Source organism: Cornus florida, unplaced genomic scaffold, assembly GCF_030987335.1.
Source record: "Cornus florida cultivar Cherokee Brave unplaced genomic scaffold, ASM3098733v1 CherokeeBrave_3.0.0_Hap2_Chr05, whole genome shotgun sequence".
Taxonomy (NCBI): Eukaryota; Viridiplantae; Streptophyta; class Magnoliopsida; order Cornales; family Cornaceae; genus Cornus; species Cornus florida.
In genome coordinates this window covers 83,950,745-83,974,468 of record NW_026775575.1, presented here as the reverse complement: position 1 = coordinate 83,974,468, position 23,724 = coordinate 83,950,745, and the positions used below count along the sequence as shown (strand labels likewise).

The following is a 23,724-nucleotide window of genomic DNA, read 5'->3' as shown; positions in this document are numbered from 1 at the left end:
ACATGATTCATAATAAAATGGTTTGAATTCTGCTACAGGACTTGGATGTGTTGCACCACGGTCTCAATAATATAAGGAGTTGAAACCACCCCTTGCACAGCTTGAAATAATAGAAAAGGTATCAAACTCAAATATAACTCCAGTGAATCCCCACTGACTTGCCAGCCTCTGCTGCAGCTGCATCTGATACATAAAGAAAATATCTTACTGCCCACTACCCCTCTTGAATTCCTGATAATGATACCACTACCTCCTTTATCTTCCTTAGTACAGAATGAAACATCAAGATTAGATTTTATTAACTGATCTGGAGGATGACTCCAATTGTAAACCAAAGGATGAGTGATGACCTCCGATTTACTTTCATGGTTTGCAGCAGCAGAAAATTCAATAAATTAAGCAACAGTGTGATTTGTTGAACAGACCATCTGTTATTGTTAAAGTTCAGCTCATTTCTTGGATCACCAAATATACCAACATTGAGATGAAGCTAAACTGATTAGAGGACCGTTGTTTTCCTCATTTTTGTACATCTCCAATAGAAATATCCACCATTCCTTCCAAGACATTTCCGAGTGGCTATTATATCCAATCTTAAAGGTGACAATGTCCAAACTTGAACTGCAGTTGGACATCTCATTTTCAAGTGTTCTACGGTCTCCTGTTTTAGGCCACCTGTTTTAGGCCACAACTTCTACAGGTTGCATCTTCAATTATCTTCAGCTGCTTAAAATTTTTTCAGAACAGCAACTCTATTGCATCTCCAAAGAAAATGTGGAATACATTCTTTTTTTGGGTGTTTGTTTTCCACAAATACTTTGAAAGAGAATCTTGATTCTGTGTTACATTCCCCTTCAACGAATGTCCTATTTTTGCACCCAAACCTATTAGGTGCAAGTGATAGCTATATTTCTTATCAAGCACAATTAAATAATTACTTACTTTTTTTTTGATAAGTAATAATTGAATATAAAAAGGCGTTCAAGAGGGGAACGCATCCCTTATACAAAAGTGGAACCGGGGTTTTAAGGCCCCAAAGAATCCAAAAAAATGATTAAATCATCTGAAGAGGAACATGACTTCCTCTTCACGTAACTGAAAAGAGAGCGAATGATGTAAAGTTTCAAAATCACCGTAGACAACTCTTTCCCTTCGAACATTCTACTATTCCTCTCCTTCCATAAGCACCACCAAACACAATGTGGTACAACTCTCCAATAAACGTGAACATCACTTCTCACGCGGCATCCTCTCCAAACATGAATCAAATCCTTAGGATAACGAGGCATAACCCAACGCATACCAAACAGGCCAAAGATAAGATTCCAACAGTCTCTCGCCACAGGACAATGCATGAGAATATGATCAACTGACTCACCATCTTGTTTGCATAGGCAACACCAGTTAACTAAACAGTTGCCTCTTTTCCTTAGATTATCAATCGTTAGGATCTTACCCTATACAGCGGTCCATACAAAGAATGCCACCCTAGTTGGAGCCTTTGAGCGCCAGATGGTCTTCCACGGAAAATCAACAATATCAAAATTAGAAAGACATAAGAATAAGGATCGAGCTTCAAAGCGACCATGGGAGGAGGGAATCCATGTCAGATCATCACTTCCTCTGCCAACTGCCTCTTGTCGATACAGCAAATCCAGAAAAACACATACCTCGTCCAACTCCCAATCCTGAAAAGAACATTGAAGGTGCGTGTCCCACGTAACCCCACTGCTATCAAGCTGATAACAGTCGGCTACGTAGGCATGTCTATCAACTGCAATACTGTATAAATTGGGAAATGAACTAGATAAAGGCCGGTCACCACACCAAAGATCCTCCGAAAAGCGAACACATCTGCCATCACGAACTCTAGTGGGAAGAGATTATATATACTGAAATGAGTTATCACAGCTCCTAAGTGCCTCAAAAGCAATTTTTTTTTTCTTTTTCCTTTTCCTTATTAAGATATTGTTAACCTATGTACTATTATACCTAGGACCCATTGAACACACTTTTTTGTTTAAGGGAATGAGACATTACATTGTCTGTGGCTCGGAAATGGCCTGATCAGCTACAGGTACGCGGTGGTCACTGCCCTGCACCAAAGAATGCTCTTTCTTTGTGCCTGAATAAACCGTTCCTTATAAAGGAAGGGATGGGCGCTTGAAGTTACACGACCTACTTAATTTAATATATTTTGAAGTGCATGCCAGAATAAATTTTTAAGAATTTACTGTGTAGAAGTTGTAATAGACAGGAAAAAGTCATATTGGAATGATAAAAACACTAGAACCAGAATCGTGTTTTTCTTTATAAAAGAATGTAGATAGTCCAACTCAATGTTTCCCTTATTTCACTGCCTCTGGCATCAGAAGCTGCAGTAATTCCATTATAAGTGTCTGGAGTCCTTTTAAGGTACAACCTCTGGACATAAGAAAATTACAATATTCCAGCAACAACGCATTGTCACTTATGAGTGGATTCTCTAATTAGAGGCTGCATTCATTAGTTGACTTCATATCGCTGCAATTGGGTAATCAACAATTAGAATTTTGTATTGAATTGCTTTCCATTCCCCATAAAGAAAGGCTAATTGGTTCCTTACCCTGAATTAGTGTGAAACTAAACTAAAGAGTTGGGTTTTGCTGAGGCAGTGTAAGCTAAGAATTCCTTTTCTATTTTTTTTTTTTTTTTTGGTTTATTGAAACTTTGTTTCTGAACTCTTTCTAATTCCATTTGTGAGTATTGTCACTCCTACACTATGAGATAGAAGAGATAAATCGGTAGAATGTCAGTTGGACAAATTGGTGCAGACTCAAACTAATAGTGGATTTTTCTAGATTCCTTTAAGAATTCGTGTCAAATTACTTTTTCTTTGACGATTTGGTCAATACAATGTTAACTTTACCTTCTTATATGGTGCTGTGGAGACTATACTGGGTGATTGTTTTAGCGATTTAACACAGCTTCCTAATATTTTACTTATATTATCACCAACTTCCATGCAGTTGCAAGGAACCATTTTCATTATCTTCCATACTCCAACTTCACACTGATGTGAGACTTTTACTGTTCTTTCAATCTTCAGTTTTTCCATGCCCACAATCATTTTCTTACATAAGCTTTGGGTACTCATTACCAGTTCTTTGCATAAGCTGGGGTTCCTCAGAAAGAAACCAAATCTTTTCAGTGATGCAAGCTGTTTTCAAACCTTTCATATCTGATTTTTAAACCTGTTGTTTTTCAACCATCTTCTGGTTTTTTGTTTCCCATCACTCAACCTTCTCTGAAATAATTGGAAGTAAAGTTGTCATTCTTGGAATATGAGTGAACATCTTTGACTTGATTCTTGTATTATACATGAATTAAATCCAGCAGTGCTCTTATTTCTGATAAATTGGAATTATGTTAGAGCATATGGACAGTGAGCTGCTTCCTTAAATTTGGAATGGTGCTAAGAGCATCAAAAGGGCGTGAGAGGCCAAATGAGAATAAGAATTATTGTAGATTTGACTGACCCAGTTGTGGGATTCCTAGATATCTGTTTGAAACAAGGAGAGAGAATTTTGGTGGAGTACAGGGCATATTACCTTATCAACTTTTGGAAAGTTATCATCTTAAAAATCCTGCTCATCCCGTGAAGACATGTCTTCTAGGAATTGTAACCATAAGAAGAAGCCTCCTTGCTGTCTCAGACTCTGAGCTAAGCCATTGTTAAAAATCACATATCAACAGATGTTCTAAATTTTGGAACTAAACTTTGAAGCCTTTTCCTGAGAGCATTACCAAACAGAATGATGGAACAGGTGCCTATACCCCCATCTTTTCCATGGCAGCAGATAGTATGCTAGCTAGTTTCACTGAGATTCCTAACTTCTGCCATGAGTCTTTTTGGGACCAGAACCGTAAGCAGAAGCCTCATTGCTGTCTCAGTCTCTGAGCTTCTTAAGAAGCCATGGTTTGGAAACATAATGTATCTTCAGAGGTTCGGTTCAGAAAGTTAGAACTGAAACTTGAAATTTTTTCCTGATATTTTTACTGATCATAATAAGGGAACGGATGCCTTTCCCTCATTCTCCAGAAGAAAATTTTAGCATCTTCTCCAACCTTTCAGATACTTAGATAGAGATTTTAAGACGTTCATAATTTACATCATTCATCACAATTTAAAAGAATTTTGACTCATGAAAAAAGAAAAATTACCGCGAGTATTTTCTAACTAAAATTACTGCTGCTCTGCTCCATCGCTACCTGCTCCATATAGAAGTTTAGTGTTTCAGAACTCCGTAGTTTGAGCTGTTGGATGGTGATGTTTACGGTAGTGCCTTTTTATGATTATGAAGAAAAGCCTCGACGAGAAAACACGACGACTTTTACCACACCGAAACTCACAATCGACACTCAAAGGTTACGGACAGGACACCTCAATAGGAAGCGATTAAAAAAAAAGACAAGAGGTTGCCCAATGCTCCTTTGCAAGACAGATCAAGAAAAACTTTTTCACAACTGCTCTAGCAACCTTCTTTCCTGGTCTCAATTTCCCTTGTTAGCCTTCTACCGTGAATGCTCTTTCATCGCTGTATATTACTGCTTTATGCCTTGATATTTTGAATGGACATGGAGTGGAATACAGATTTAACACATTTGCAAATGGAAAACTCGTCAAAATAGTAAATTCTGAATAGACGGAGCTGAGATAGTCAGGAATTTGACACAGATAAAGGTCAATTGAATAGATACCATAATAATAAAATAAAAAGGCGTTCAAGAGGGGAACGCCTCCCTTATACAAAAGTGGAACTAGGGTCTAAGGCCCTAAAGAATCCAAAAAAATGATTAAATCATCGGAAGAGGAACAGGACTTCCTCTTCACGTAACTGAAAAGAGAGCGAATGATAGCGTCGCCGTGGACGACTCTTTCCCTTCGAACATTCTACTATTCCTCTCCTTCCATATGCACCACCAAACACAATGTGGGACAATTCTCCAATAATCACGTACACCACTTCTCACACAACATCCTCTCCAAGCGTGAATTAAGTCCTTAGAAGAACGAGGCATTACCCAATGCATACCAAACAAACCAGAAATAAGATTCTAGCAGTCGCTCGCCACGGGGCAATGCATGAGGATATGATTAACTGCCTCACTGTCTTGTTTGCATAGGAAACACCAGTTAATAAAACAATTACCTCTTTTCCTGAAACTATCAATCGTCGGGATCTTACCCCATATAGCGGTCCTAACAAAGAATGCCACCCTAGTTGAAGCCATAGAACGCCAGATGGTCTTCCATGGAAAATCAGTGTCATCAAAATTAGATAGACATGAGAATAAGGAACGAACTTCGAAATGACCATGGGAAGAGGGAATCCATGTCAACTCGTCACTACCTCTGCCAACTGCCTCCTGTCGATACAGCAAATCCAGAAAAACACATACCTCGTCCAACTCCCAGTCCTGAAAAGAACGCCGAAAGTGCATGTCCCACGTAATCCCACTATTATCAAGCCGATAACAGTCAGCTACGTAGGCATGTCTATCAACTGCAATACTGTATAATTTGGGAAATGTAGGAGATAAAGGCTGGTCATTGCACCAAAGATCCTCCCAGAAACGAACACATCTGCCATCACGAACTTTGAATTTGATGTGAGAAGAGAAAACATCCCATCCCTTCCAAATGGATTTCCACGCCCCAACTCCTCCCATGAGAGAAACCGGACGAGTAGACCAACCACTACTCTCTTCCCCATACCGGCATGAGACTAGTCTTCACCAAGGGCGATGTCTTTCCCTCCCATACCTCCACAGCCATTTACCTAAAAGAGCTTGATTAAAGAGAACCAATCTTCTAATACCAAGACCACCCAACTTCATGGGCTTGCAAACTTGTTCCCATTTGACAAGGTGATACTTAAACTCTTTGCCCCTTCCGCCCCAAAGGAAATCCCTTTGAATTTTTTCAATCTTAGCAGCAACAAAGTATGGAATTTGGAACATAGATAAAAAAATATGTGGAAGGCTCGATAGAGTGCTCTTTATAAGAGTAACTTTCCCCCCTTAGACAAGTATTACTTCTTCCATCTTGCCAATCTCTTCACATACCTATCAATCACAGGGTCCCAACTCCCCACTGTCCTAGAGGAAACCCCTAGGGGCAAACCCAAATACGGAATATGAAAAGAACTCACCCTACACCTAAGGGTTGCAGCTAAAGAGGAGACATCATAAACATCCCCTATCGGGACAAGCACGCTTTTAGCCACGTTGACCTTCAGACCAGAAACAGGCCAAAATGCACCTTAAATATCTAAGTTGAGACACATCAGCATCACAGAAAACCAGGGTGTCGTTCGCAAAAAGTAAATGAGAAATCTCCGTTTCATGGACTAGATCTCTTCCCACCATAAAGCCCTAAATAAGACCAAGATCCTCTGCCCTTCGCATAAGTCTGCTTAAACCCTCCATAACAATAAGAAAAAGGAAAGACGATAAAGGATCTCCTTGTCTTAAATCCCAAGTGCATCCAAAGAAACCAGCAGGAGACCCGTTTACAAGAACAGAGAACTTGACAGATGAAAGACATGTCTCAATCCATTTCTTCCATTTACTTCCAAACCCCATTCTCTGTAACAAATATAGCAGGAAATTCCAAATCACATAATCATATGCTTTCTTAATGTCAAGTTTGCATAAGACTTCGGGAACACCACTTCACAATCTAGAATCCATACATTCGCCTATGATAAGAATTGAGTTAAGAATTTGCCGTCCTCTGACAAAAGCATTCTGGGAATCCGAAATAATCCTATTCGTTACTACCCTCATCCTAAGAGCAAGAACCTTAGCCACGAGCTTGTATATACAACCCTCTAGGCTAATTGGTCTAAAGTCTTTAATGTCAGAAGCACCTCCCTTCTTAGGAATAAGGGCAATGAATGAGGCATTTAGCGATTTCTCAAAGGCGCCAGTAGAATGAAACTCCTGAAATGTACCCATCACCTCATTTCTCACAGCCGCCCAACTTTCCATCAGAAACCGCATAGTAAACCCCCGGAGCTTTGTCCCCATTACAACTTGATAAAGCCTTTAGAACTTCCTCTTCAGTAAAAGGAATCTCAAGCCCCTCTCTTTCCAACTCAGAAATAGCCTCGTAATGGAGACCATTAAGTTTAGGTCTCCAAGCTAGCAGCTCGGTATAAAGGTTCTGATAAAAAGAAGCGATCCCATTTCGCACCTTTTCCTCCCTCCACAACTCCACACCTTCCACCTGAATTCATCCTTTGTGATTACTCTTTCTATGAGCATTAGCGAGTCTATGAAATTTTTTTGTGTTGTGATCTCCTTCCTTTAGCCATAGAGCCAGGGATTTTTGTCGCCACGATATCTCTTCCATATTAGCAATCTCAGCAAAAACTGCCTGACAGGAGGCTCTTATAGAACGTAATAACTCCACATCCCCACCCGCCTCTTCAAGACAATCAATCTCAGAAAAATCAGCAAGGACTTTATTCTTCCTCCATTCAAGATTCCCGAAAACATCCTTATTCCACTTCTTAAGATCGAATTTGAGAGCCCTTAACTTCGTAGTTAACTTGTAGCTAGGTGAACCTGTAACAAAAGCTCCCTCCCACCAAAACTGAACTTTCCCTTGGAAGTCCTCCGCTCTCAGCCACATATTCTCAAATCGAAACGGGGACCTTTGGGAACACAAACCGCCGCAATCCAAAACCAAAGGAACATGATCAGATGTGACCCTTGCTAAAACCGCTTAAACGACATCTGGGAATTTCTCTTCCCACTCCCCAGAAATAAAAAATCGATCTAGCCTTGAAAAAGTGACTGGGTCCCTGCCATTTGACCATGTGTAGGCTGTGCCTTCCATTGGTAAATCAATGAGAAGATGCTCGTTAATGAAGTCAGAAAAATGATCCATCTCAGAAGACCTCCTTCCTCATGTGGACCTCTCTAATGGGAATCTAACAGAATTGAAATCCCCACCCAAACACCAAGGAAGAGACCACAGACATTGAACATGGTAAAGCTCTTCCCAGAAAAAAGGTCGATTATTATCAACAACCGGTCAATAGACCCGAGTAAAGACCTATCTGAAGTTGTCCTCTTCCAACTTGAACTCGCAGGACATAGAGAATCTCCCCACCCACACGTCCATCCTAGACAGCCATCTACAATCCCACATAACTAAAATTCTACCCGAACTACCTGTAGCATTCAAGGCCTCCCATTCCACAAACCTTCCTCCCCATAAACTCCTAACCACCCAATCATAAATGGATGCCAACTTGGTTTCTTGCAAACAAACAACCTGGGCCCCCCATTTCCTTAAAGCTACCTTTACCACCCTCCTTTTATTCGGATCGTTGAGACCACGAACATTCCAAGTAATAATTCGTAGCTTTATTAAGAACCAGATAAGATAATCTCCCCTCCTCCCTTCCCCAACCTCTTACTTCTAGTCCTTCCCCTCTCCCTCACCGCCCCTTTCTTCCCTTCATAATTGATGTAAGAGAGAAGATTCTTGACCTCCTGTGCTCCTTTCCAGGACGATAAAGGCCTCGTGTTCGCAACCTTATCAGTCACTGCAACCTCTTTTCCTTCCACTATTGCTTGAAGAATGGATAGTGTCAGGTTACTGTTCCCCTCTGATGAAACACCCAACAATTCACTACTAGCTCCTATATTTTCGACCATCCAATCCTTTCCCAAATCTGCATCCATTTCAGAAGTACCAGGTCGCACGATAGCCAATCGTTCCTCCTCTATCACATCAGAATAGTCATTCTCCAGCCAAGGGACAAACTCATTGGAGCTAACTTGTTGGATGGAAACCAAATTAGTAGTCACCTCCTCTTCACTTTCTCTTCCTAACTCAAGCAGCTCTATCATCGAATTAGAATCTATAATGTAATCTCCCATTCCATTACTCACGAATCTGACAAACTCATTCTCCTCAGCCCCTACAGGTGGCAAGCAAATAAGGCCTTTCAAGCTACATATAGGTGGAGTTCTTTAAGCAGAGCCATAGCTGACTCATTAGACAACTGGAAACAGAGATCTCTCCCCACACAGACTGTAACCCCCCTTGATGAGTCTTGAACTGCACAATTAGCTGGGTCAACATGCCCAGAAGTAACGAACTTGCAGGTAACCTTCCTTTCCGTAACCAAACCGTGCTCAACTTCAGGTGCCGAAGGCACAACTGTTGACACACAGTTCTTCTCCGATGTCGTCTCAACATCACCTCTTACTGCCCCACAAGAAGGAGTAGAAGAGGAAGAAGGGGTAGTGAGAGAGTTTCGGGGGTGAACAAAAGACATACCTGGGTCGTTAGTAGAGGTCCACTTCTGTTTATCTTTTCTCGACTATTTATTAACATGGCGATGGCTATGAGAGTCCCGAGATGAAAATCTATAGCTTCTTCCCTTCGGCGGTGCATTGACGGGTAAAGACGATTTTGAAACATCAGCAAAATGCTGAACATGACGAAAAACTTTCTCATCTATGCTCTCACCAGCCTCGTCGGCACTGAGATTCATCCATCTCCTCTTCTCCGGTGAAGTCTATAAATTTGCAAAAGTACCATGAAGAAGACGACTCTGTGAATGATCATTGATGTTGGGTTCAGTAGATGGGTTGGGCTTTGTATTAAGAAAAGAAACAAAGATCTGGTTATTGGGCCCCAGGAAACCTTTCATTTTAAGTCTGAGCACATTTGGTGGCCCATTTCGTGACTTAACAATGAGATCGTTGCGGCTGGGCTTGGGTAAGGTCTGTGGGCTGGGCTTATCATTTAGAAAGGAAATAGATAAATGGTTGCTGGACCCCACGTGACATTCCTCATAATATCCTTTGTAACTTGTGGCCCGTGACGAACTAACAGCCCATTATTCATGGGTTTAGCAGGTCCAGTATACAAATCATGGTCATACTTAAGCCCATCTGAAGCCACTGCTTGAATGGTTCCTATGATGCCACGTACCTGTCCATGTGGTTGGTTACCATCAAGGCGATCAAACCGAAGATTTGAGTGGCGCTGATGAAGGGCGTTATGTGTGTGTCTCGTGAGTCTGCTTTCCCAACTCACAGCCGGCGCGTTGACGGACGCTCTTCTCTTTCCTTGGGATCCAAGATGAATCTGCACATTTCGGCGACGTCCACCATTAAACACTCCATCAAACGTGAGGTGGGAATCCTCACCAACACCATAATAGGACTTCGAAAGGATCCGAGGTGAAGTTTCCTCGATCAAGTTGGCCTTGAAGGCCACTCGCTGGTCTCCTATGAAGACATAATCTAGCATCTCAACTCTGGCAGAGACATAGAGAAGAATTCTCTCGCCACTCGCCAAATCATCCGCCTCCACACCTCTGAATCCACCACAAAGGTCTCCAATGGCTTCGAACAGCTTTTTGGCACCAGAGATGAAGGGGCAACCCAAACAACATCACCCTTCGTATCCTCTCTCGATCTTCCACGGCTGAGTAACCCACCGCAAAGTACCACTTGTCGATGTATAAAATAGCTTCTCCCCATCTCTTCCTCCCTACGTCCAAAACCCTTCGTGCTTCGGCCTTCGATGGTAATCGAAACAAGAAAAGGTCGTAAGAAAAGGTCGTCAGGTAGGGTTGAGACCTTCACCCCACACGAAATCTTCCAGGACTTCGCCGCCCACTCCTCAATCCCCTTATTACACCTCACATCTCGATCAAAACGGCCAACCAAACAAGATTTCAGGACAGATTCACGTTCCGTAATACTTTAGTGATCAACCCTAAAAACCACATCTCTGCCAATTGAACAACTTTTGGTATCTCCATGGAAATTGAGACGTGGTAGAGTCGCCACTTTGAGATACGAACGTTGCATGACACTGATCCCTACCAAAAACCAGAGATCCGGCACCAGAAAAAAGAAAAAAAAGAAAAAAAGAAAAAAAAAAAGAAAAACGACAAACACCGGAGTAAAAGACTCCGACCTCAAGGAAGGTAGAAAAAGTTGAGAGAAAAGTCAATCATTAGTCAAATAAGCAAAAGTCAATAGTTTATCAAAAATAAATAAATAAATCAACATATTATGCAAAAGAACCCATATAGGTTATTCATATCTTTTACAATGCCTCCAAATCATTCTTTTAGTATTATTCTTTCAGTTTGATATAGTTTTCTCAGTTTTGGGTGCAATCAGAGGGCAACGATTAATGCATCTTTTCATTTCAATAATTTTAATCCAGCTCAAACATGTTATCTTGTTATTGGTAGTAGGATTGGGTAGCCCATTGCAATGCTTAACAGGAAAATGCTTTTCTTAGGCAGTTATTAGAATCTAAGCAATATAATAAAATAGCGAGCAAGGGAAGAATGTAAAGTAAAAAAACTTGAAAAATAGATCTGGATGAAGTGATTAAAATACAATATGAGCAATAGATCATAAAACCTGATAAAAATCTCTTACTTTACTTTGGGGCTTATATTTCACCTCCTAGAGTATCATATTGGATTAGCATTTCTGGGTTGACTTCTTGCCATTATTATTAGCTCTTCCCATCTTCAACTTATAAAATGAGATCCTAGCCCATTTTTACTTTTTAAGAAAGCAAGTTCTACTTGCTTTCATTTTTAAGCCGAAGATAAGAATTAACTTTAAAAGATAAGAGTCTTGGCTGCCTGCCCCTTATCCTTCTCAACTTTTTGGCAAAAATCTTCTGTTATGTAATGTTTCCATCTCTCTCTCTCCATTTCTTTCTACATCTTAAGTCTCTATATTTATACACGTAAAATGAAAAAGAAGTCATTTTGTTCCAAATAGCCATAAATCGCCTCGAGCAAGGCTTTTTACCTATAAAATCATGAACTGTATCTTTGGTGCATTTTCTCCACCAATTTTAAATAGTGCACTTCTAAGACGACCATTTTTAACTGTCTTCATATTTGTCCTTGGTTTCTGTGCACAAATTGACTCTCTTACCTCATTAATATTATTGCTCCAAACATATTTTTTTGTGATTGTACTACTACCTCAAGACTTTGATCTTGTGGATATTGAAGCATAGCCTTTTTATATATATATAATTTATAGGTCATTGCCAAAAATATCAAGAGAAGATTTTGAGTTAATATTTGACGAGCTGGATGATAGTCATGACTTCAAGGTAAATTTTTTAACTTTTGATAGGGTTTTCATCTTTTTCTTCTCCATCATCCTTTCATTTTAAAATGTGGAAGAATCTTTGTTATCCAACTTTTTATACAATTTTGTAATATGTTTGGTGGTTTCTTTCTTGAAGTTCATTTTTGGGGTTTGCATTCTAAGTTTGATTCTGCTTGCAGTCTCGTTTTGGTGTATATATGTTTGTCTTGTTCTTAATATGTTTACGTACCGCACATGAAATTTTGGTTAAATATTTTTTGATATTTTATTAATTCATGGAAGCTTCACAAAAGGTTAGAGAACATATTTCAAATATATTGATGTTCTGAAAAGAGATTCGTTGTGCTGCCCTGAGAAAATCTATAATAATGCATATCTGAAAAGTGTGTTGCCAGTATCCCCTTGATACTAGCAGAACAAAGGCTTCACCTTGGTTGAGAATAAAGTTCTGGAAGCGTTGAACTGATTCCTCCACAAAATAAAACTGGACTCCTTAGTAGGCACTTGGCAGTGATTAAAGGTTGTCCCATTCTGCATCTTATGGAAGTCACAGAAGGGTTGACTCCATTATTCTCTCTGGAATATGTTTGTTTTGGGAAATGCAGATTGTGAACAAGATAATTATTGCCAATAGATTCATGGACTTTACTAGAGTAGAGATTGTAGTCCTTGTTTGTAAGATGGACGTCGATTTGGCTCACAACATGCCATTGGGAGTGCCTTTTACCAGTTTATGGAGCATGGATTTAGATTTCAGTTGGAATTTCTTTGACCAGCCTGCAGAAAACACGATTAAACTGCTTATCCCTGGTTACGTGGAATTCAACGTGCAAAAGTTGTATGTTTTTGTATATATCATTCCAAAAGAAGTATTTGATTTAATTAACCATGATTGTTACAGTGAAATAGTGCTAACAGTTGCACATAAATAAAGTTTTTACATAATTACTGAAGAGAAAAGAACATTTTCTTTCTGTCAAAAGAACATCTTTCTCACTCTTTACTTGTTTGGACCGCTAAAAAAAAAAAAAAAGATAACAATTTGAAGGTTTAGTGGAAGGATTTTTCTGTATTTTATTTGGCGGTTCTTGGTATTTATTTGACTGTCAAATATTCCTCTTTTCAGTGGAGTTGAAATAGGATGTTTCTATAACTAATGGAAATTGTTTTCAAATGATATTTTGGCTTTCTTTGTTTTCTGTGTTGTGCTTATTTTTTAGTTACTACGTTTCTGCACACATCCCTTGTCCTATGTTTTCAGTGGACATCTTACTTGTTTGTAAACTAATTGGAGCATTAAAAAAATTATGTAGTTTTATCATTTATATCTACTGATTTTACTTTCCTTTTTTCCTGATCATTTAATGGACTTTTATTCTGTTTCTATGTAGATTAATTTGGAAGAATTTGCTGACCTTTGCAATGCCATTGCACTACAATTTCAAAAGGAGGATTCAGTTAGTGACTTCTTCTAGTACTGAGAGATATCTTATACAACTTCTTATGAGAATACAGAGTAACGTTTATTCTGCATTTCTTATTTTTGTTTGCTATTTGCAGAAACCCTGGTTCGAAAAATTTCCAGCATTCTACCATTCTCCCCTATCTGAAAAGTTGAAAGCCTTTGTTCGAAGCCCAAAGTTTGAATACATAATAGTCTTCATTCTCCTCATGAATCTGGTTGCTGTTATTGTCGAAACAACGGTATGACTCAAATTTGTGGAAATTGGAGTTTTCAAGAATTCTGATCAATATCCAAATTCATTTGGTTAAAACTAACTGGTATCAACAAGTTCATTCGTGGCTAAAATTCACTTTTGTTTTAAAAAGTAGTCTGTGCTACTGTGATACATATACTTGCAATTGCTAAATGATTATGCGACCTTTAGATGCCATTCTTTTATCAAGCCCAATGCAAGAATTCATGAAGATGGTAAGTGTATGGTAGTTGTGGTTTGTTTCTGGGTCTTCAATTGCCTTTTCTTTTCTTTTCTTTTTCTCAAATAATTAGAAGGATAGAATTAACTAAAGGATAAGGCATGCAAAATATTTAGGAACAGTCCTCAAGAATCATCACATGTGAAACAAAATGCGGTCAGAATTATTCCGTTCATGGCTTCAAAAGGACCATTCTGAGTTTTAGACACTTCAGCTAGTTGGAAGATTTGATGCCAATGCTTAGTCTTGTCCCAACATAAAGCAAATTAGCCCAGCTCCTACGAACACTGTGCGGCCTTTAGATCTCTTTGAGAAAAATACTCTCTACATTAATGGCATCCATCATTTTTTGAGTAGGGATGAAAGTAGCCATATTTTTAAAAATATATCAACTACTACTAATATAAAATCAGCGTGAATCTGAGTTGGAGGAAGGCCATGCAATAAATCCATGCTAATAGCTTCCCAAGTTCTATTTTAAACTGGAAGGGGCATCTGTAAGTCTGCATTCGCAGCTGCTCATTTTAATCATTGGCACATGACACCTTTCCACATACCTGGTAACATCTCCAGCTCAAACTCAGGTAAAGGAAATACAATTTCACCAAGTTTATGCACTGCTCAAAATGAAAATAATTTCTTTCACAATAGCCAAAGTTTGCTTAAGAGTGAAGCTTTGTTGTTTTCTCTAATAGTATGGACGGTTTTGGAATGGGCAGCCGAAAATTTGGATGAAATGAAGCTCTAATGGTGTCTTGAAAATGTCAAAGAGTCGTTCTTGTTTTTGGGTACTAAGTAATTAAGCTTTGGATTTACTTATGCTTAAGTTAGGAAAGTGGTTAAAATGTTATTAATGATGTCTGGGGATTCTAAAAGTCATTCCAGGAGAAATCAAGAGTTATTAGTAGTTATATTATATAAAGGACAGCCCTCTTTATCTGCTGTAACCAAGTCTTAATCAATATCATTTTGAGATATTTTCATATTATAAACTTCTCTCAAGGCTTTTCCCAGATTTGCTTTAGAATCTAGGTGTTGATTGGAGTAACTCTTTAAGTTTTTCTTACTGCTGTAAGAAGACTTCTGTTTTCTTTCTGTTTGCTTCTTTACCATGACTATAGGTATGGGTAATGTTTTTGGGTTCTTCCTTACAATTAGGAAAGCAAAATCGAATCCCTTTGAAGTGGTATCTGTCAAATATGCTGTAATCATAATGCTGTAGACACAACACGTATTAGATCCAAAATAGCTGTATTCTTCATAAATCCTTGAAATTATCAAGTCTGTGCAATTTGCTCCAGCATTGCAGTCAATAAGAGAGCACCTAAAGCATCAGCATACCTGTGTTATGCACATCGGCCTCATGTTAAGAAAACTGCTTTGGAGAAACCCATCCACCTATTACGTCTTGGCATCATGTGCTGGTTTACCCTTTCTAAAATAGCTTTGAATGTGGACCTCAATATGAGAGGGACTAAATGATTCTCTTTGTCATTTCAATATTATTTATTTTGAGTTACTTTGCTAAAAACTGTTTCTTTTATGGTTGTACAATTAAACAAATATGACTAAAATTCTGGATGATTAATTATTGTGAATTTTACGTTCTTTTTCCAACATCGTTTAGCACTTATTACTGATTGAATACATGGGAATCGTTTTATTTCTTACATACATGATCATGAATGATGAAACGTGCTAATATTTGTTACTAATTGAGGTTGCAGCTTGATATAGCGAACAATTCTGCTCAATCGGTTTGGCAAACAGTAGAGTTTGTCTTTGGTAAGAGCTTGATATATCTCTGACCTTTTAGGGATTAATTCTGCTGCTGATTTATTTTCTTTATGTAGAAGTATGTGCTCAAATATTGATGTACTAACTCATGGAAATTGTTTCCGCATTGATTATTTTAAATTTACTTTTGTGATACACTGCTCTTGAGCCCCTTGATACCATAAATGGGTGGCTGTCAGATGATGATTTACATATCATGCAGGCTTGTTTACTCATTTTTCCCTGTTGGAAGATACAGTAACAAGGCATTCAACCTACTGATATTTTAGATATAGTTTCTTTGAATTTTCTATGTACAACTTTCAAACCCAAACAGCTGAGATTGACATGTTTCAAAATTTTGTTTTGGTGTTGAATTTAATTTCTTAAAAGATGGCATTATGGAAATTGAAATGGAAATGGAATGAACTTTTGTGATTGCATGGTTGCATGGACAGGCTCTCATGTTGATGAATAATTTTCCCTTGCACACTTGTAATTAAAGTGGAGAGATTTGCTGAAACATGCGCGTCATTAAAAAGGTTGCAGGTATACTTGATGAAGTAACGTGATCCCGATGCAAAGACATATAATACTAACTGTAGAAAAACATGCTGTTATATAACTAAATTAGGTTATTGTGAAGTAAATTATGGAATACTAGTTATGATTGTTACCCAGTATATCACTCTAGAGGGGGGGTGAATAGAGTCTTGACAGAACGATACCAATTAATCGGGTTTATCTTATTTAAGCTTTACAATTAATAACCTTTGAATGCACAAAAATAGATATTGAAAAACAAGCAATACTAATAAAGACGTAAAGTAAAGAGAGAGAGATGCAAACTCATAACACCAAGATTTAGCGAGGTTCGGAAACTCCTACTCCTTGGCTCAAGATCCCTCCTGAGACTTCCCAAAACCCAATATGGCTTCTCCTGAAGGGTGGAGAGCAAACCGGTACAAGAAGCACACCACTTCTGAATCTTCTTGCTAAGAGAACAAATCTCTCTTAGACTTCTTCTAGGTTACACCAACCCGTACAACAATTCTTGAAGAATACAATTGAATAACAAAGAAACTCTCTGAATTTGGTATGCAGATCAAAGATCACAAGCCTATGGCAGATTTAGAATATAGCAAAAGGTTTAAAGCTCAAATGATATGAATGAGACAATGATCAATGCAAGTTTCTTTTTGATCACAAGGTTTTTCTCTCTGAATGTAAGAAGTGTATTATAATGAAAACCTTGATGTGTTTATATATAGGTTTCAAATGGCATTAGGTAGGATTTAAAAACCTTGCCAAGAATACCGTTGCAGGCAAAAAAAAATCTGACTTTTTGCCTATCTGATCGATCACATGAGTCATCTGTGCGATCACTTGGTTTCAAGCGATCAGACACATGCTTCATCTGTTTGGGCAGTTGGAGCATCTGATTGGTTAGATCATGGAACTGGTCGGTAGGATTAGATCCTATTTCCCCGCACTTTCTAAGTTTTGAATCATCTGATCGGTTACATCATTGATCTGATCGATCACTTGGTTAAGTCACAAACTTTCAAGTTCACTGGATTCTTCATCCTATCAATAGTATGGAGTGATTTGATTGATCACATCCTGTCATCTGATCGGTTACATGGGTGAAGTGATTGGTTACATGATGTTCTCATAAAATTGAAACTTCACTGTTTTGGCATCCTATCGATAGTATTAGGTGATCTGATCGATCACTTGGATCAATCTGATCGGTCACATCACTGAAGTGATCGGTTACATCAGACACCATATTTTTCATTTGATCCATCTATCTGATTGGTTACTTTTGCCATCTAATCGGTTAGTTTGAGTGAGATTTCTTAGTTTGCATGAAGTATGAAATAATGCAAGATGAATGATAGTTTGAGCTTTAAACCAAAGGCTATAAACTATCTTGCCTTACATAAAATCTACTCTCACCATTCTATACTACCCCTGCTGATGAGATATGTTCTCCTTTGTGCTTTCCATTCCATGTTGTTTCCATGCCTTGTTCTTAATGATGTTCCTGTTTTGCTGCATCTCAATATAGATATGTTAAATGCACTTTTCATCTTTGTTTGTAATCATCAAAATAGTAAGAGGGGTGAATTAAAGGCATTTGTGCCAACAATGATTATTGTTATAACAAACAGCCATGAACCAAGAAACAATCGCAAAACACGACAAAAACAAGCACCACACAAGACACAAAGATTTACGTGGTTTGACACAAGATGTGCCTATGTCTACGTTGATGATATGGGGAAAGAATTTACTATGCGAAAATCAGGAGATTACAAGTTTCAGCCCCCAACCCTTCGCTCACTCTCTTTTATGTGGTTTTCAATGTGTCGCATTATCCCACTTCAAATCCTAAGCGCCCTTATATATCGGGCTACAAGAGAGTACTAAATAGGGTCCACGACCCGCAAGCGAAAAACAGGTCACTGTGTGCATATGAAATTGATAATTTTAGGCTCGGTGTTGGATTTTGGTTTTTGGTCAGAATGAGTTTAATCTTCAAATATCTAGTATTTTTTTTAAGATTAGGAGAGGATATATTCTGTATTATTTGGTGAAAATGATTGTAGTTTCCCTCCATTAATGAATTCCAAAAATAGTGAAATATATTTGGTAGTTTAGTATGAAAAGTAGTTAGAGAATTATATGACAAAATGGTCCGGAAACTTGTCTAGATATTGCTTTATAATATGAGTGTAAAATAGATTACTAATATTGACTATTGTCCCATTTTTTTGTCCTTTGAGCACTTCCAGCACATTTTTTTGGGTGTAAATATTATTATAAAGTCTGAATCAGCTTCTCACCACTTTCCACCAGGTCTCAATAGTATGGCGTCATCATTACAGAGCTTAAGTAACTTCTGTCTTTCCCATAAATTAGCAAGGAGATCTTTCTAATATGCACATGTTTACATTTATGAAATGATGTATCACTGCTGTCACATTGTTATTTTAGTTGATGTTAGGATTTATTGAGCCACATTATGTCCTGCAGGTTGGTTATATGTCCTTGAAATGGCACTGAAAGTCTTCGCCTATGGGTTTGAGAACTATTGGAGGGAAGGTCAAAATCGTTTTGATTTCATTATCACTTGGGTTATAGGTAAGTTATATAAACAGTTTTATTTCCCCCTTTTATCTCTCTTGTTAGGTTTAAACAGGTTGTGTGTTCTTTTTTATTTCACTTGTTACAGAACCATACTGGTTTGACTTGTGCAATTCATACGAAAATTCCTGGCAGCTAGAATATGAATATTTCTAAATGGATATAATGCAAGCATATCTCAAGGGTCCGATGGTTAGGTTTCCTCCTTTGTGACCTGTTACTTGGAATAAGTGGTACTTTGCATTTTTAAATTTCTTTTGACGTCGTCTAAACTCAACTCAACTCAACAAGTAGTTTCCAACCACGCAGGGTCGGCTACATGAATCTTGTTTTTTCCATTCTGCTAGGCCCGGCTAAGTCTCAGGTGAATGAGTCACTTGCCTAAGGCCTCATTTGGAACAGATCCACAATATATATATATATATATATATATTAATTTGGGTTGTATTATTTGTCTTATTTGTATTTGTATTTTTTTCTTTTCTTTTCCTTTTTAATAAATAAGTAAGATTAAATGTTCATTTGGAAAAGGCCCCATTTGGAGATGAACGATCTCTGGTTTTTTTATTGGTTGTTTTATATGCAATCTATCTAATTCATGTAGATTCATTTTAAGAATATACGTAGTACAATATAGTAATACATAAATTATGTATTGCAGAGAATGTATAGCAATATAAAAAAGTTGCTTCTACATCTGTTACATCACTCATGTCTTTTTTTTTTTTCCTTGTAGAATTCGTACTTAGTAACTCAACAACCTAGACTCTTGAATATCACTTTGTTTTCAAACAAGAAAAAAATACCATCATAATTGTCAAATAATAGGCATGAACATCACTAGCAATCAAAAAATAAATAGTAATCTCTTGGGCGTGAATCTTCTTTGTATTATTACCTGTTATGTATATTGAGGTAATTTAAAATACTTCTTGTTGCTCTTAAGAATAGTAAAGAATAAAAGTGATTGTAGTGTAATATGTTGTACTGTTCAGGCAGATATGTGGGTGGTGTTAGTGTACTATGTGTCTCAATGCAGCTTTTTGGTCTTGTGGATATCATGTGTACGTGTATGGGGTGGTAGGGGGTTGCGTGAATCTTTGATGGGAGTGTGGATTATGGCACATCAGTGTGAGAGAGTGCATTTGATATGTGTGCAATATGCGTAAGTGACTCATAAACCACTTAGGAGTGACGAGATTATTTGGAGGTGAAAGTTTGATTGTGTTGGTGGTGGTAGAAGTGGCTATGGAATTACAGTAGTGGAGGCCTCATATAGAATTTTCACCTTAGGCCTCGAGTTATATTGAGCTGGCCCTGAGGTCGTACCCTCAGTCAAACTACACGTTATCATATATTTCCTTACTAACTCTATCCATGTTAATTCTTGTCTTCTCCTTCTCTTTGCATCACCCTCAAATTTCACCTAGTGGTCTTGCATACGTTCAAACCATCTTAATCAATTTGCTCTTATTTTATCTCTAACAGGTGCTACTTCTAACATCTTAGGAATGTGTTCTTTTTTTATATATTATTACATCCCTCTTGTCTTGCCGCACATCCATCTCAACGTTCTTAGTTCCGCCACACCCACTTTATGAGTATGTTTTTTTTTTCTTAGTTGTCCAACATTTTATCCCATAAAGACTGACTGGTCTAACTGTTTTATAGAGGGATCTGCCGATCACACAACATTCTAGATGTACGCCTCCATTTAACCCATCCTGCCTTGATTTCATGATTAACATCATCTCCAATTTCTCCTTCATTATGAATAATTGACCATAAATAGCAGATTAATTCCCTTTTTGGTATCTTTTAATCCGTAATTTTCACTTCTTTCCTGTTTTTATTTTTAGATTTACTAAAGTTCCACCCGATTTATTTACCTTTTTCCCTACTCATCTTAAATCATTTTATTCCTGCTTACGATGTTGTGTCAATCACCAAAATAAATAAGAGGAAGCCTAAGAAAATTTTGTCAATAATGTGTGGCGATTACACATGATGATGAAATTATGGAGAGATCAGCATGAAGCAACATGGAAGTTAGATACGACTCCACCAATTATTCTGTAATTTTTGTTCTTTGGCCTTTTTCCCATAACAATTCATGTGGTTCTTGGGGGAGATGGGGCTCTACCCCTGCTCTCGCTCATTTAATAGAATTTCGATTTATCTAGAATCTACTATACTCTGTGTGTGTGAGAGAGAGAGAGAGAGAGAGTCAATGTAATTAATAATGTGAGAAATTCCTATGCTATTAAAGCATGCAATAAAGCATCAGATGTCATAATGTAAAATATCACTGAAGAGGAGTTGTATGCTTAAGGTTCTTTTCTTTATATGTTTAATGAAACAAAAAAAATGCCATATAGGAGTCTCTTTTTTACGACAGAACTACTGGCAAAGATAATGACATGTTTCTGAAAGCATTAGAAGAAGAATCTTGCAGAAAAGGAAAGAAAGGGGAAAAAAAATTTAGTGGTTAATTTTATCTGTAATATATATTTGAATTTTTGGTCTGTTTATTAGTCCTAAGTTTTGTATGTTAATACGTTCCCCCCCCCCCCCCCCCCCCCCAACACACAAAATAAAGAAAACGGAGATCATTATCCTTCTCAGTCTTGTGTGGAATTTGGTGTGTGTTGTATTGTAGATTTAATGGATGACCTTTGTGTTTGCAGTTATTGGAGAAACAGCAACTTTCTTGTCCCCCAATGGACAAAATTTTCTTTCAAACGGGGAATGGTAGGGACATCTTACCTTCAGAATTTTTTGCATTATCAGTGTACATAACCATGTTCTCTGATGGATATTTATACTCAATTGTTTGAATGTTTATTTTTATTCTCTTAGGAGTCATCATGTTGAATTTTTAAAAGGTATTAGTATATATGTTCACAGTTTATTATAATTTTTATAAAATAAAATAAAATAAAATTATTGATTTTAAAGTAGGAATTTCATTTTCCTTAATAGTATTCTACCTAGTTTTTATTTAAAACAAAAAAAATCCACAGAGGTTCAATATTAATGTTTTTGCATTGACCATTACTGATGCAATTGTGGATAAAGAGGATGATTTCTTGTAGTAATGCGAAAACCCAAAAAAGGTTAAGAATGAAAGAATGAGACTGAATAAAGTAGGCATTTGATTCAACATCTTCCAGTTTTAGCAAATTCTTCTTTGGTTCATTCTTCAGATATTTTTGTGGATAAGGCGAATCAGTACCAGGATTGGGTTTTGTAATTGGATAGCTAGGATTGATCTACTCCTGTAGGAGAACCCTATAAATTCTTTGCTAGTTAGGGTCTGGATTATTATTGGGATTGTGATTTTCTACTAAAATTGCAACTACAAGAGCCGACTTCTTGTTGGTTGCTTTATTTTCGTTGTCAATCTTGTTGTGAACGACAATTTGATTGTCCTTTCTTAGTAAGGCAGCATCAGGTTTGTTATCAGAGCCTTATTTTTGGCTTCCCAATTGCTCAACCATGCCCTCTTGTCAACAACCAAGAGGAGGACTTTGTAGAATACGGGTTCCAACCCAACCCTTGCCTGAAGTAGAGTCTGTATGGAGACAAGTCGAGATGTTGACCCTAATTCGCTAAACATATTGTCAACCTGTTGGTTAACAATGATATGCCAGTTAATGATAACATTCCGATGGAAGATGGTGTGTCTGGCACTGGGACTATCTTGTATAATCCATTTTATGTTACAAGTAGCAGTAGATCACCTGATAAGTGGATTGACCAATGTTTGGAGGCAATTTCAATATTGAGATTCCTGAAGGTTGAGGAGTTCAATGACTGGTGTATTTTCGAATACCATGAGATACCCTATTGCAAGAAGGGAAACCTCATTGGAAATTTTTTTGTAGGGAAGGACATCGGCATTGTGGGAACAATTACTGATTGCCAGGGTGTGTAGAGGCAAGTCTAAAGAAAAAGTTGAAAGAGAATTTTATGTCTTCTAATTTTTTTTCAATGTACCGGTCTTTATATAATTGAAGGCAAGAATCCACAATATGGAAGATCATACTGAACAATTATAGCATGCAATGATTTATTACAGAAATTGAGAAAACAGTGTTAAAATAGAGTGCTAAGGACCAAACAAAAGGGGCTAGGTTAAAAAGGTAATTCCAATATTTAAATAAGTAAACTAACCAGTCAAAGGGCAACAATGCCATTTGGGGTGTCTTTGTTAACTTCATTAAACCTGGGAGTGTCATTGTTCAAAAAGGGGTCAGGTTGTACTTGTAACTGCCTGTAATAAACCCAAACCTCAGGGGGTGTCACTGTAAATTACCTTTAATTCTTTTTTTAATTTTACACAGATGTCAAGTTTTAATTGGGACACATACCCTATAAGAAGGAACCTCTTATATGGCCCAAGGCAAGCATTGTCCTAGTACAAATGTTGTCAAAAATGTTGATGTGTAGCCAGTTTTCTTTAGCCTCGTGTAGTGACTTTTGCATCAAAGAGATTCACAAATGTTACCATAAAGAACATCTCCATCATCTCCCTTTGAGGAATCATCAAGTTCAGCTTAATCTCCGGGCCTAACTCCTAAGTTGTACCAACTTCCTCCACCAAAAGTTGTTTTCCTTTATTGATACGGTTGCTGTAGTTTTTGAGCACTTCATGAACTTTTGTTTGGCCTCCCTACACATATA

General features: G+C 37.7%; 1 protein-coding gene across 1 annotated transcript in view; it reads left to right on the top strand.

Moving 5' to 3' along the window:
- Window positions 1-23,724, top strand: part of LOC132307241 (two pore calcium channel protein 1A) — a 64,184-nt gene that overhangs the window by 26,120 nt on the left and 14,340 nt on the right. The window contains exons 11-16 of the mRNA XM_059804951.1: window positions 12,100-12,172; window positions 13,563-13,628; window positions 13,732-13,875; window positions 15,837-15,894; window positions 18,928-19,035; window positions 21,726-21,789. Coding sequence (XP_059660934.1) covers window positions 12,100-12,172; window positions 13,563-13,628; window positions 13,732-13,875; window positions 15,837-15,894; window positions 18,928-19,035; window positions 21,726-21,789 — 513 coding nt within the window. The remainder of the gene's footprint in view (window positions 1-12,099; window positions 12,173-13,562; window positions 13,629-13,731; window positions 13,876-15,836; window positions 15,895-18,927; window positions 19,036-21,725; window positions 21,790-23,724) is intronic.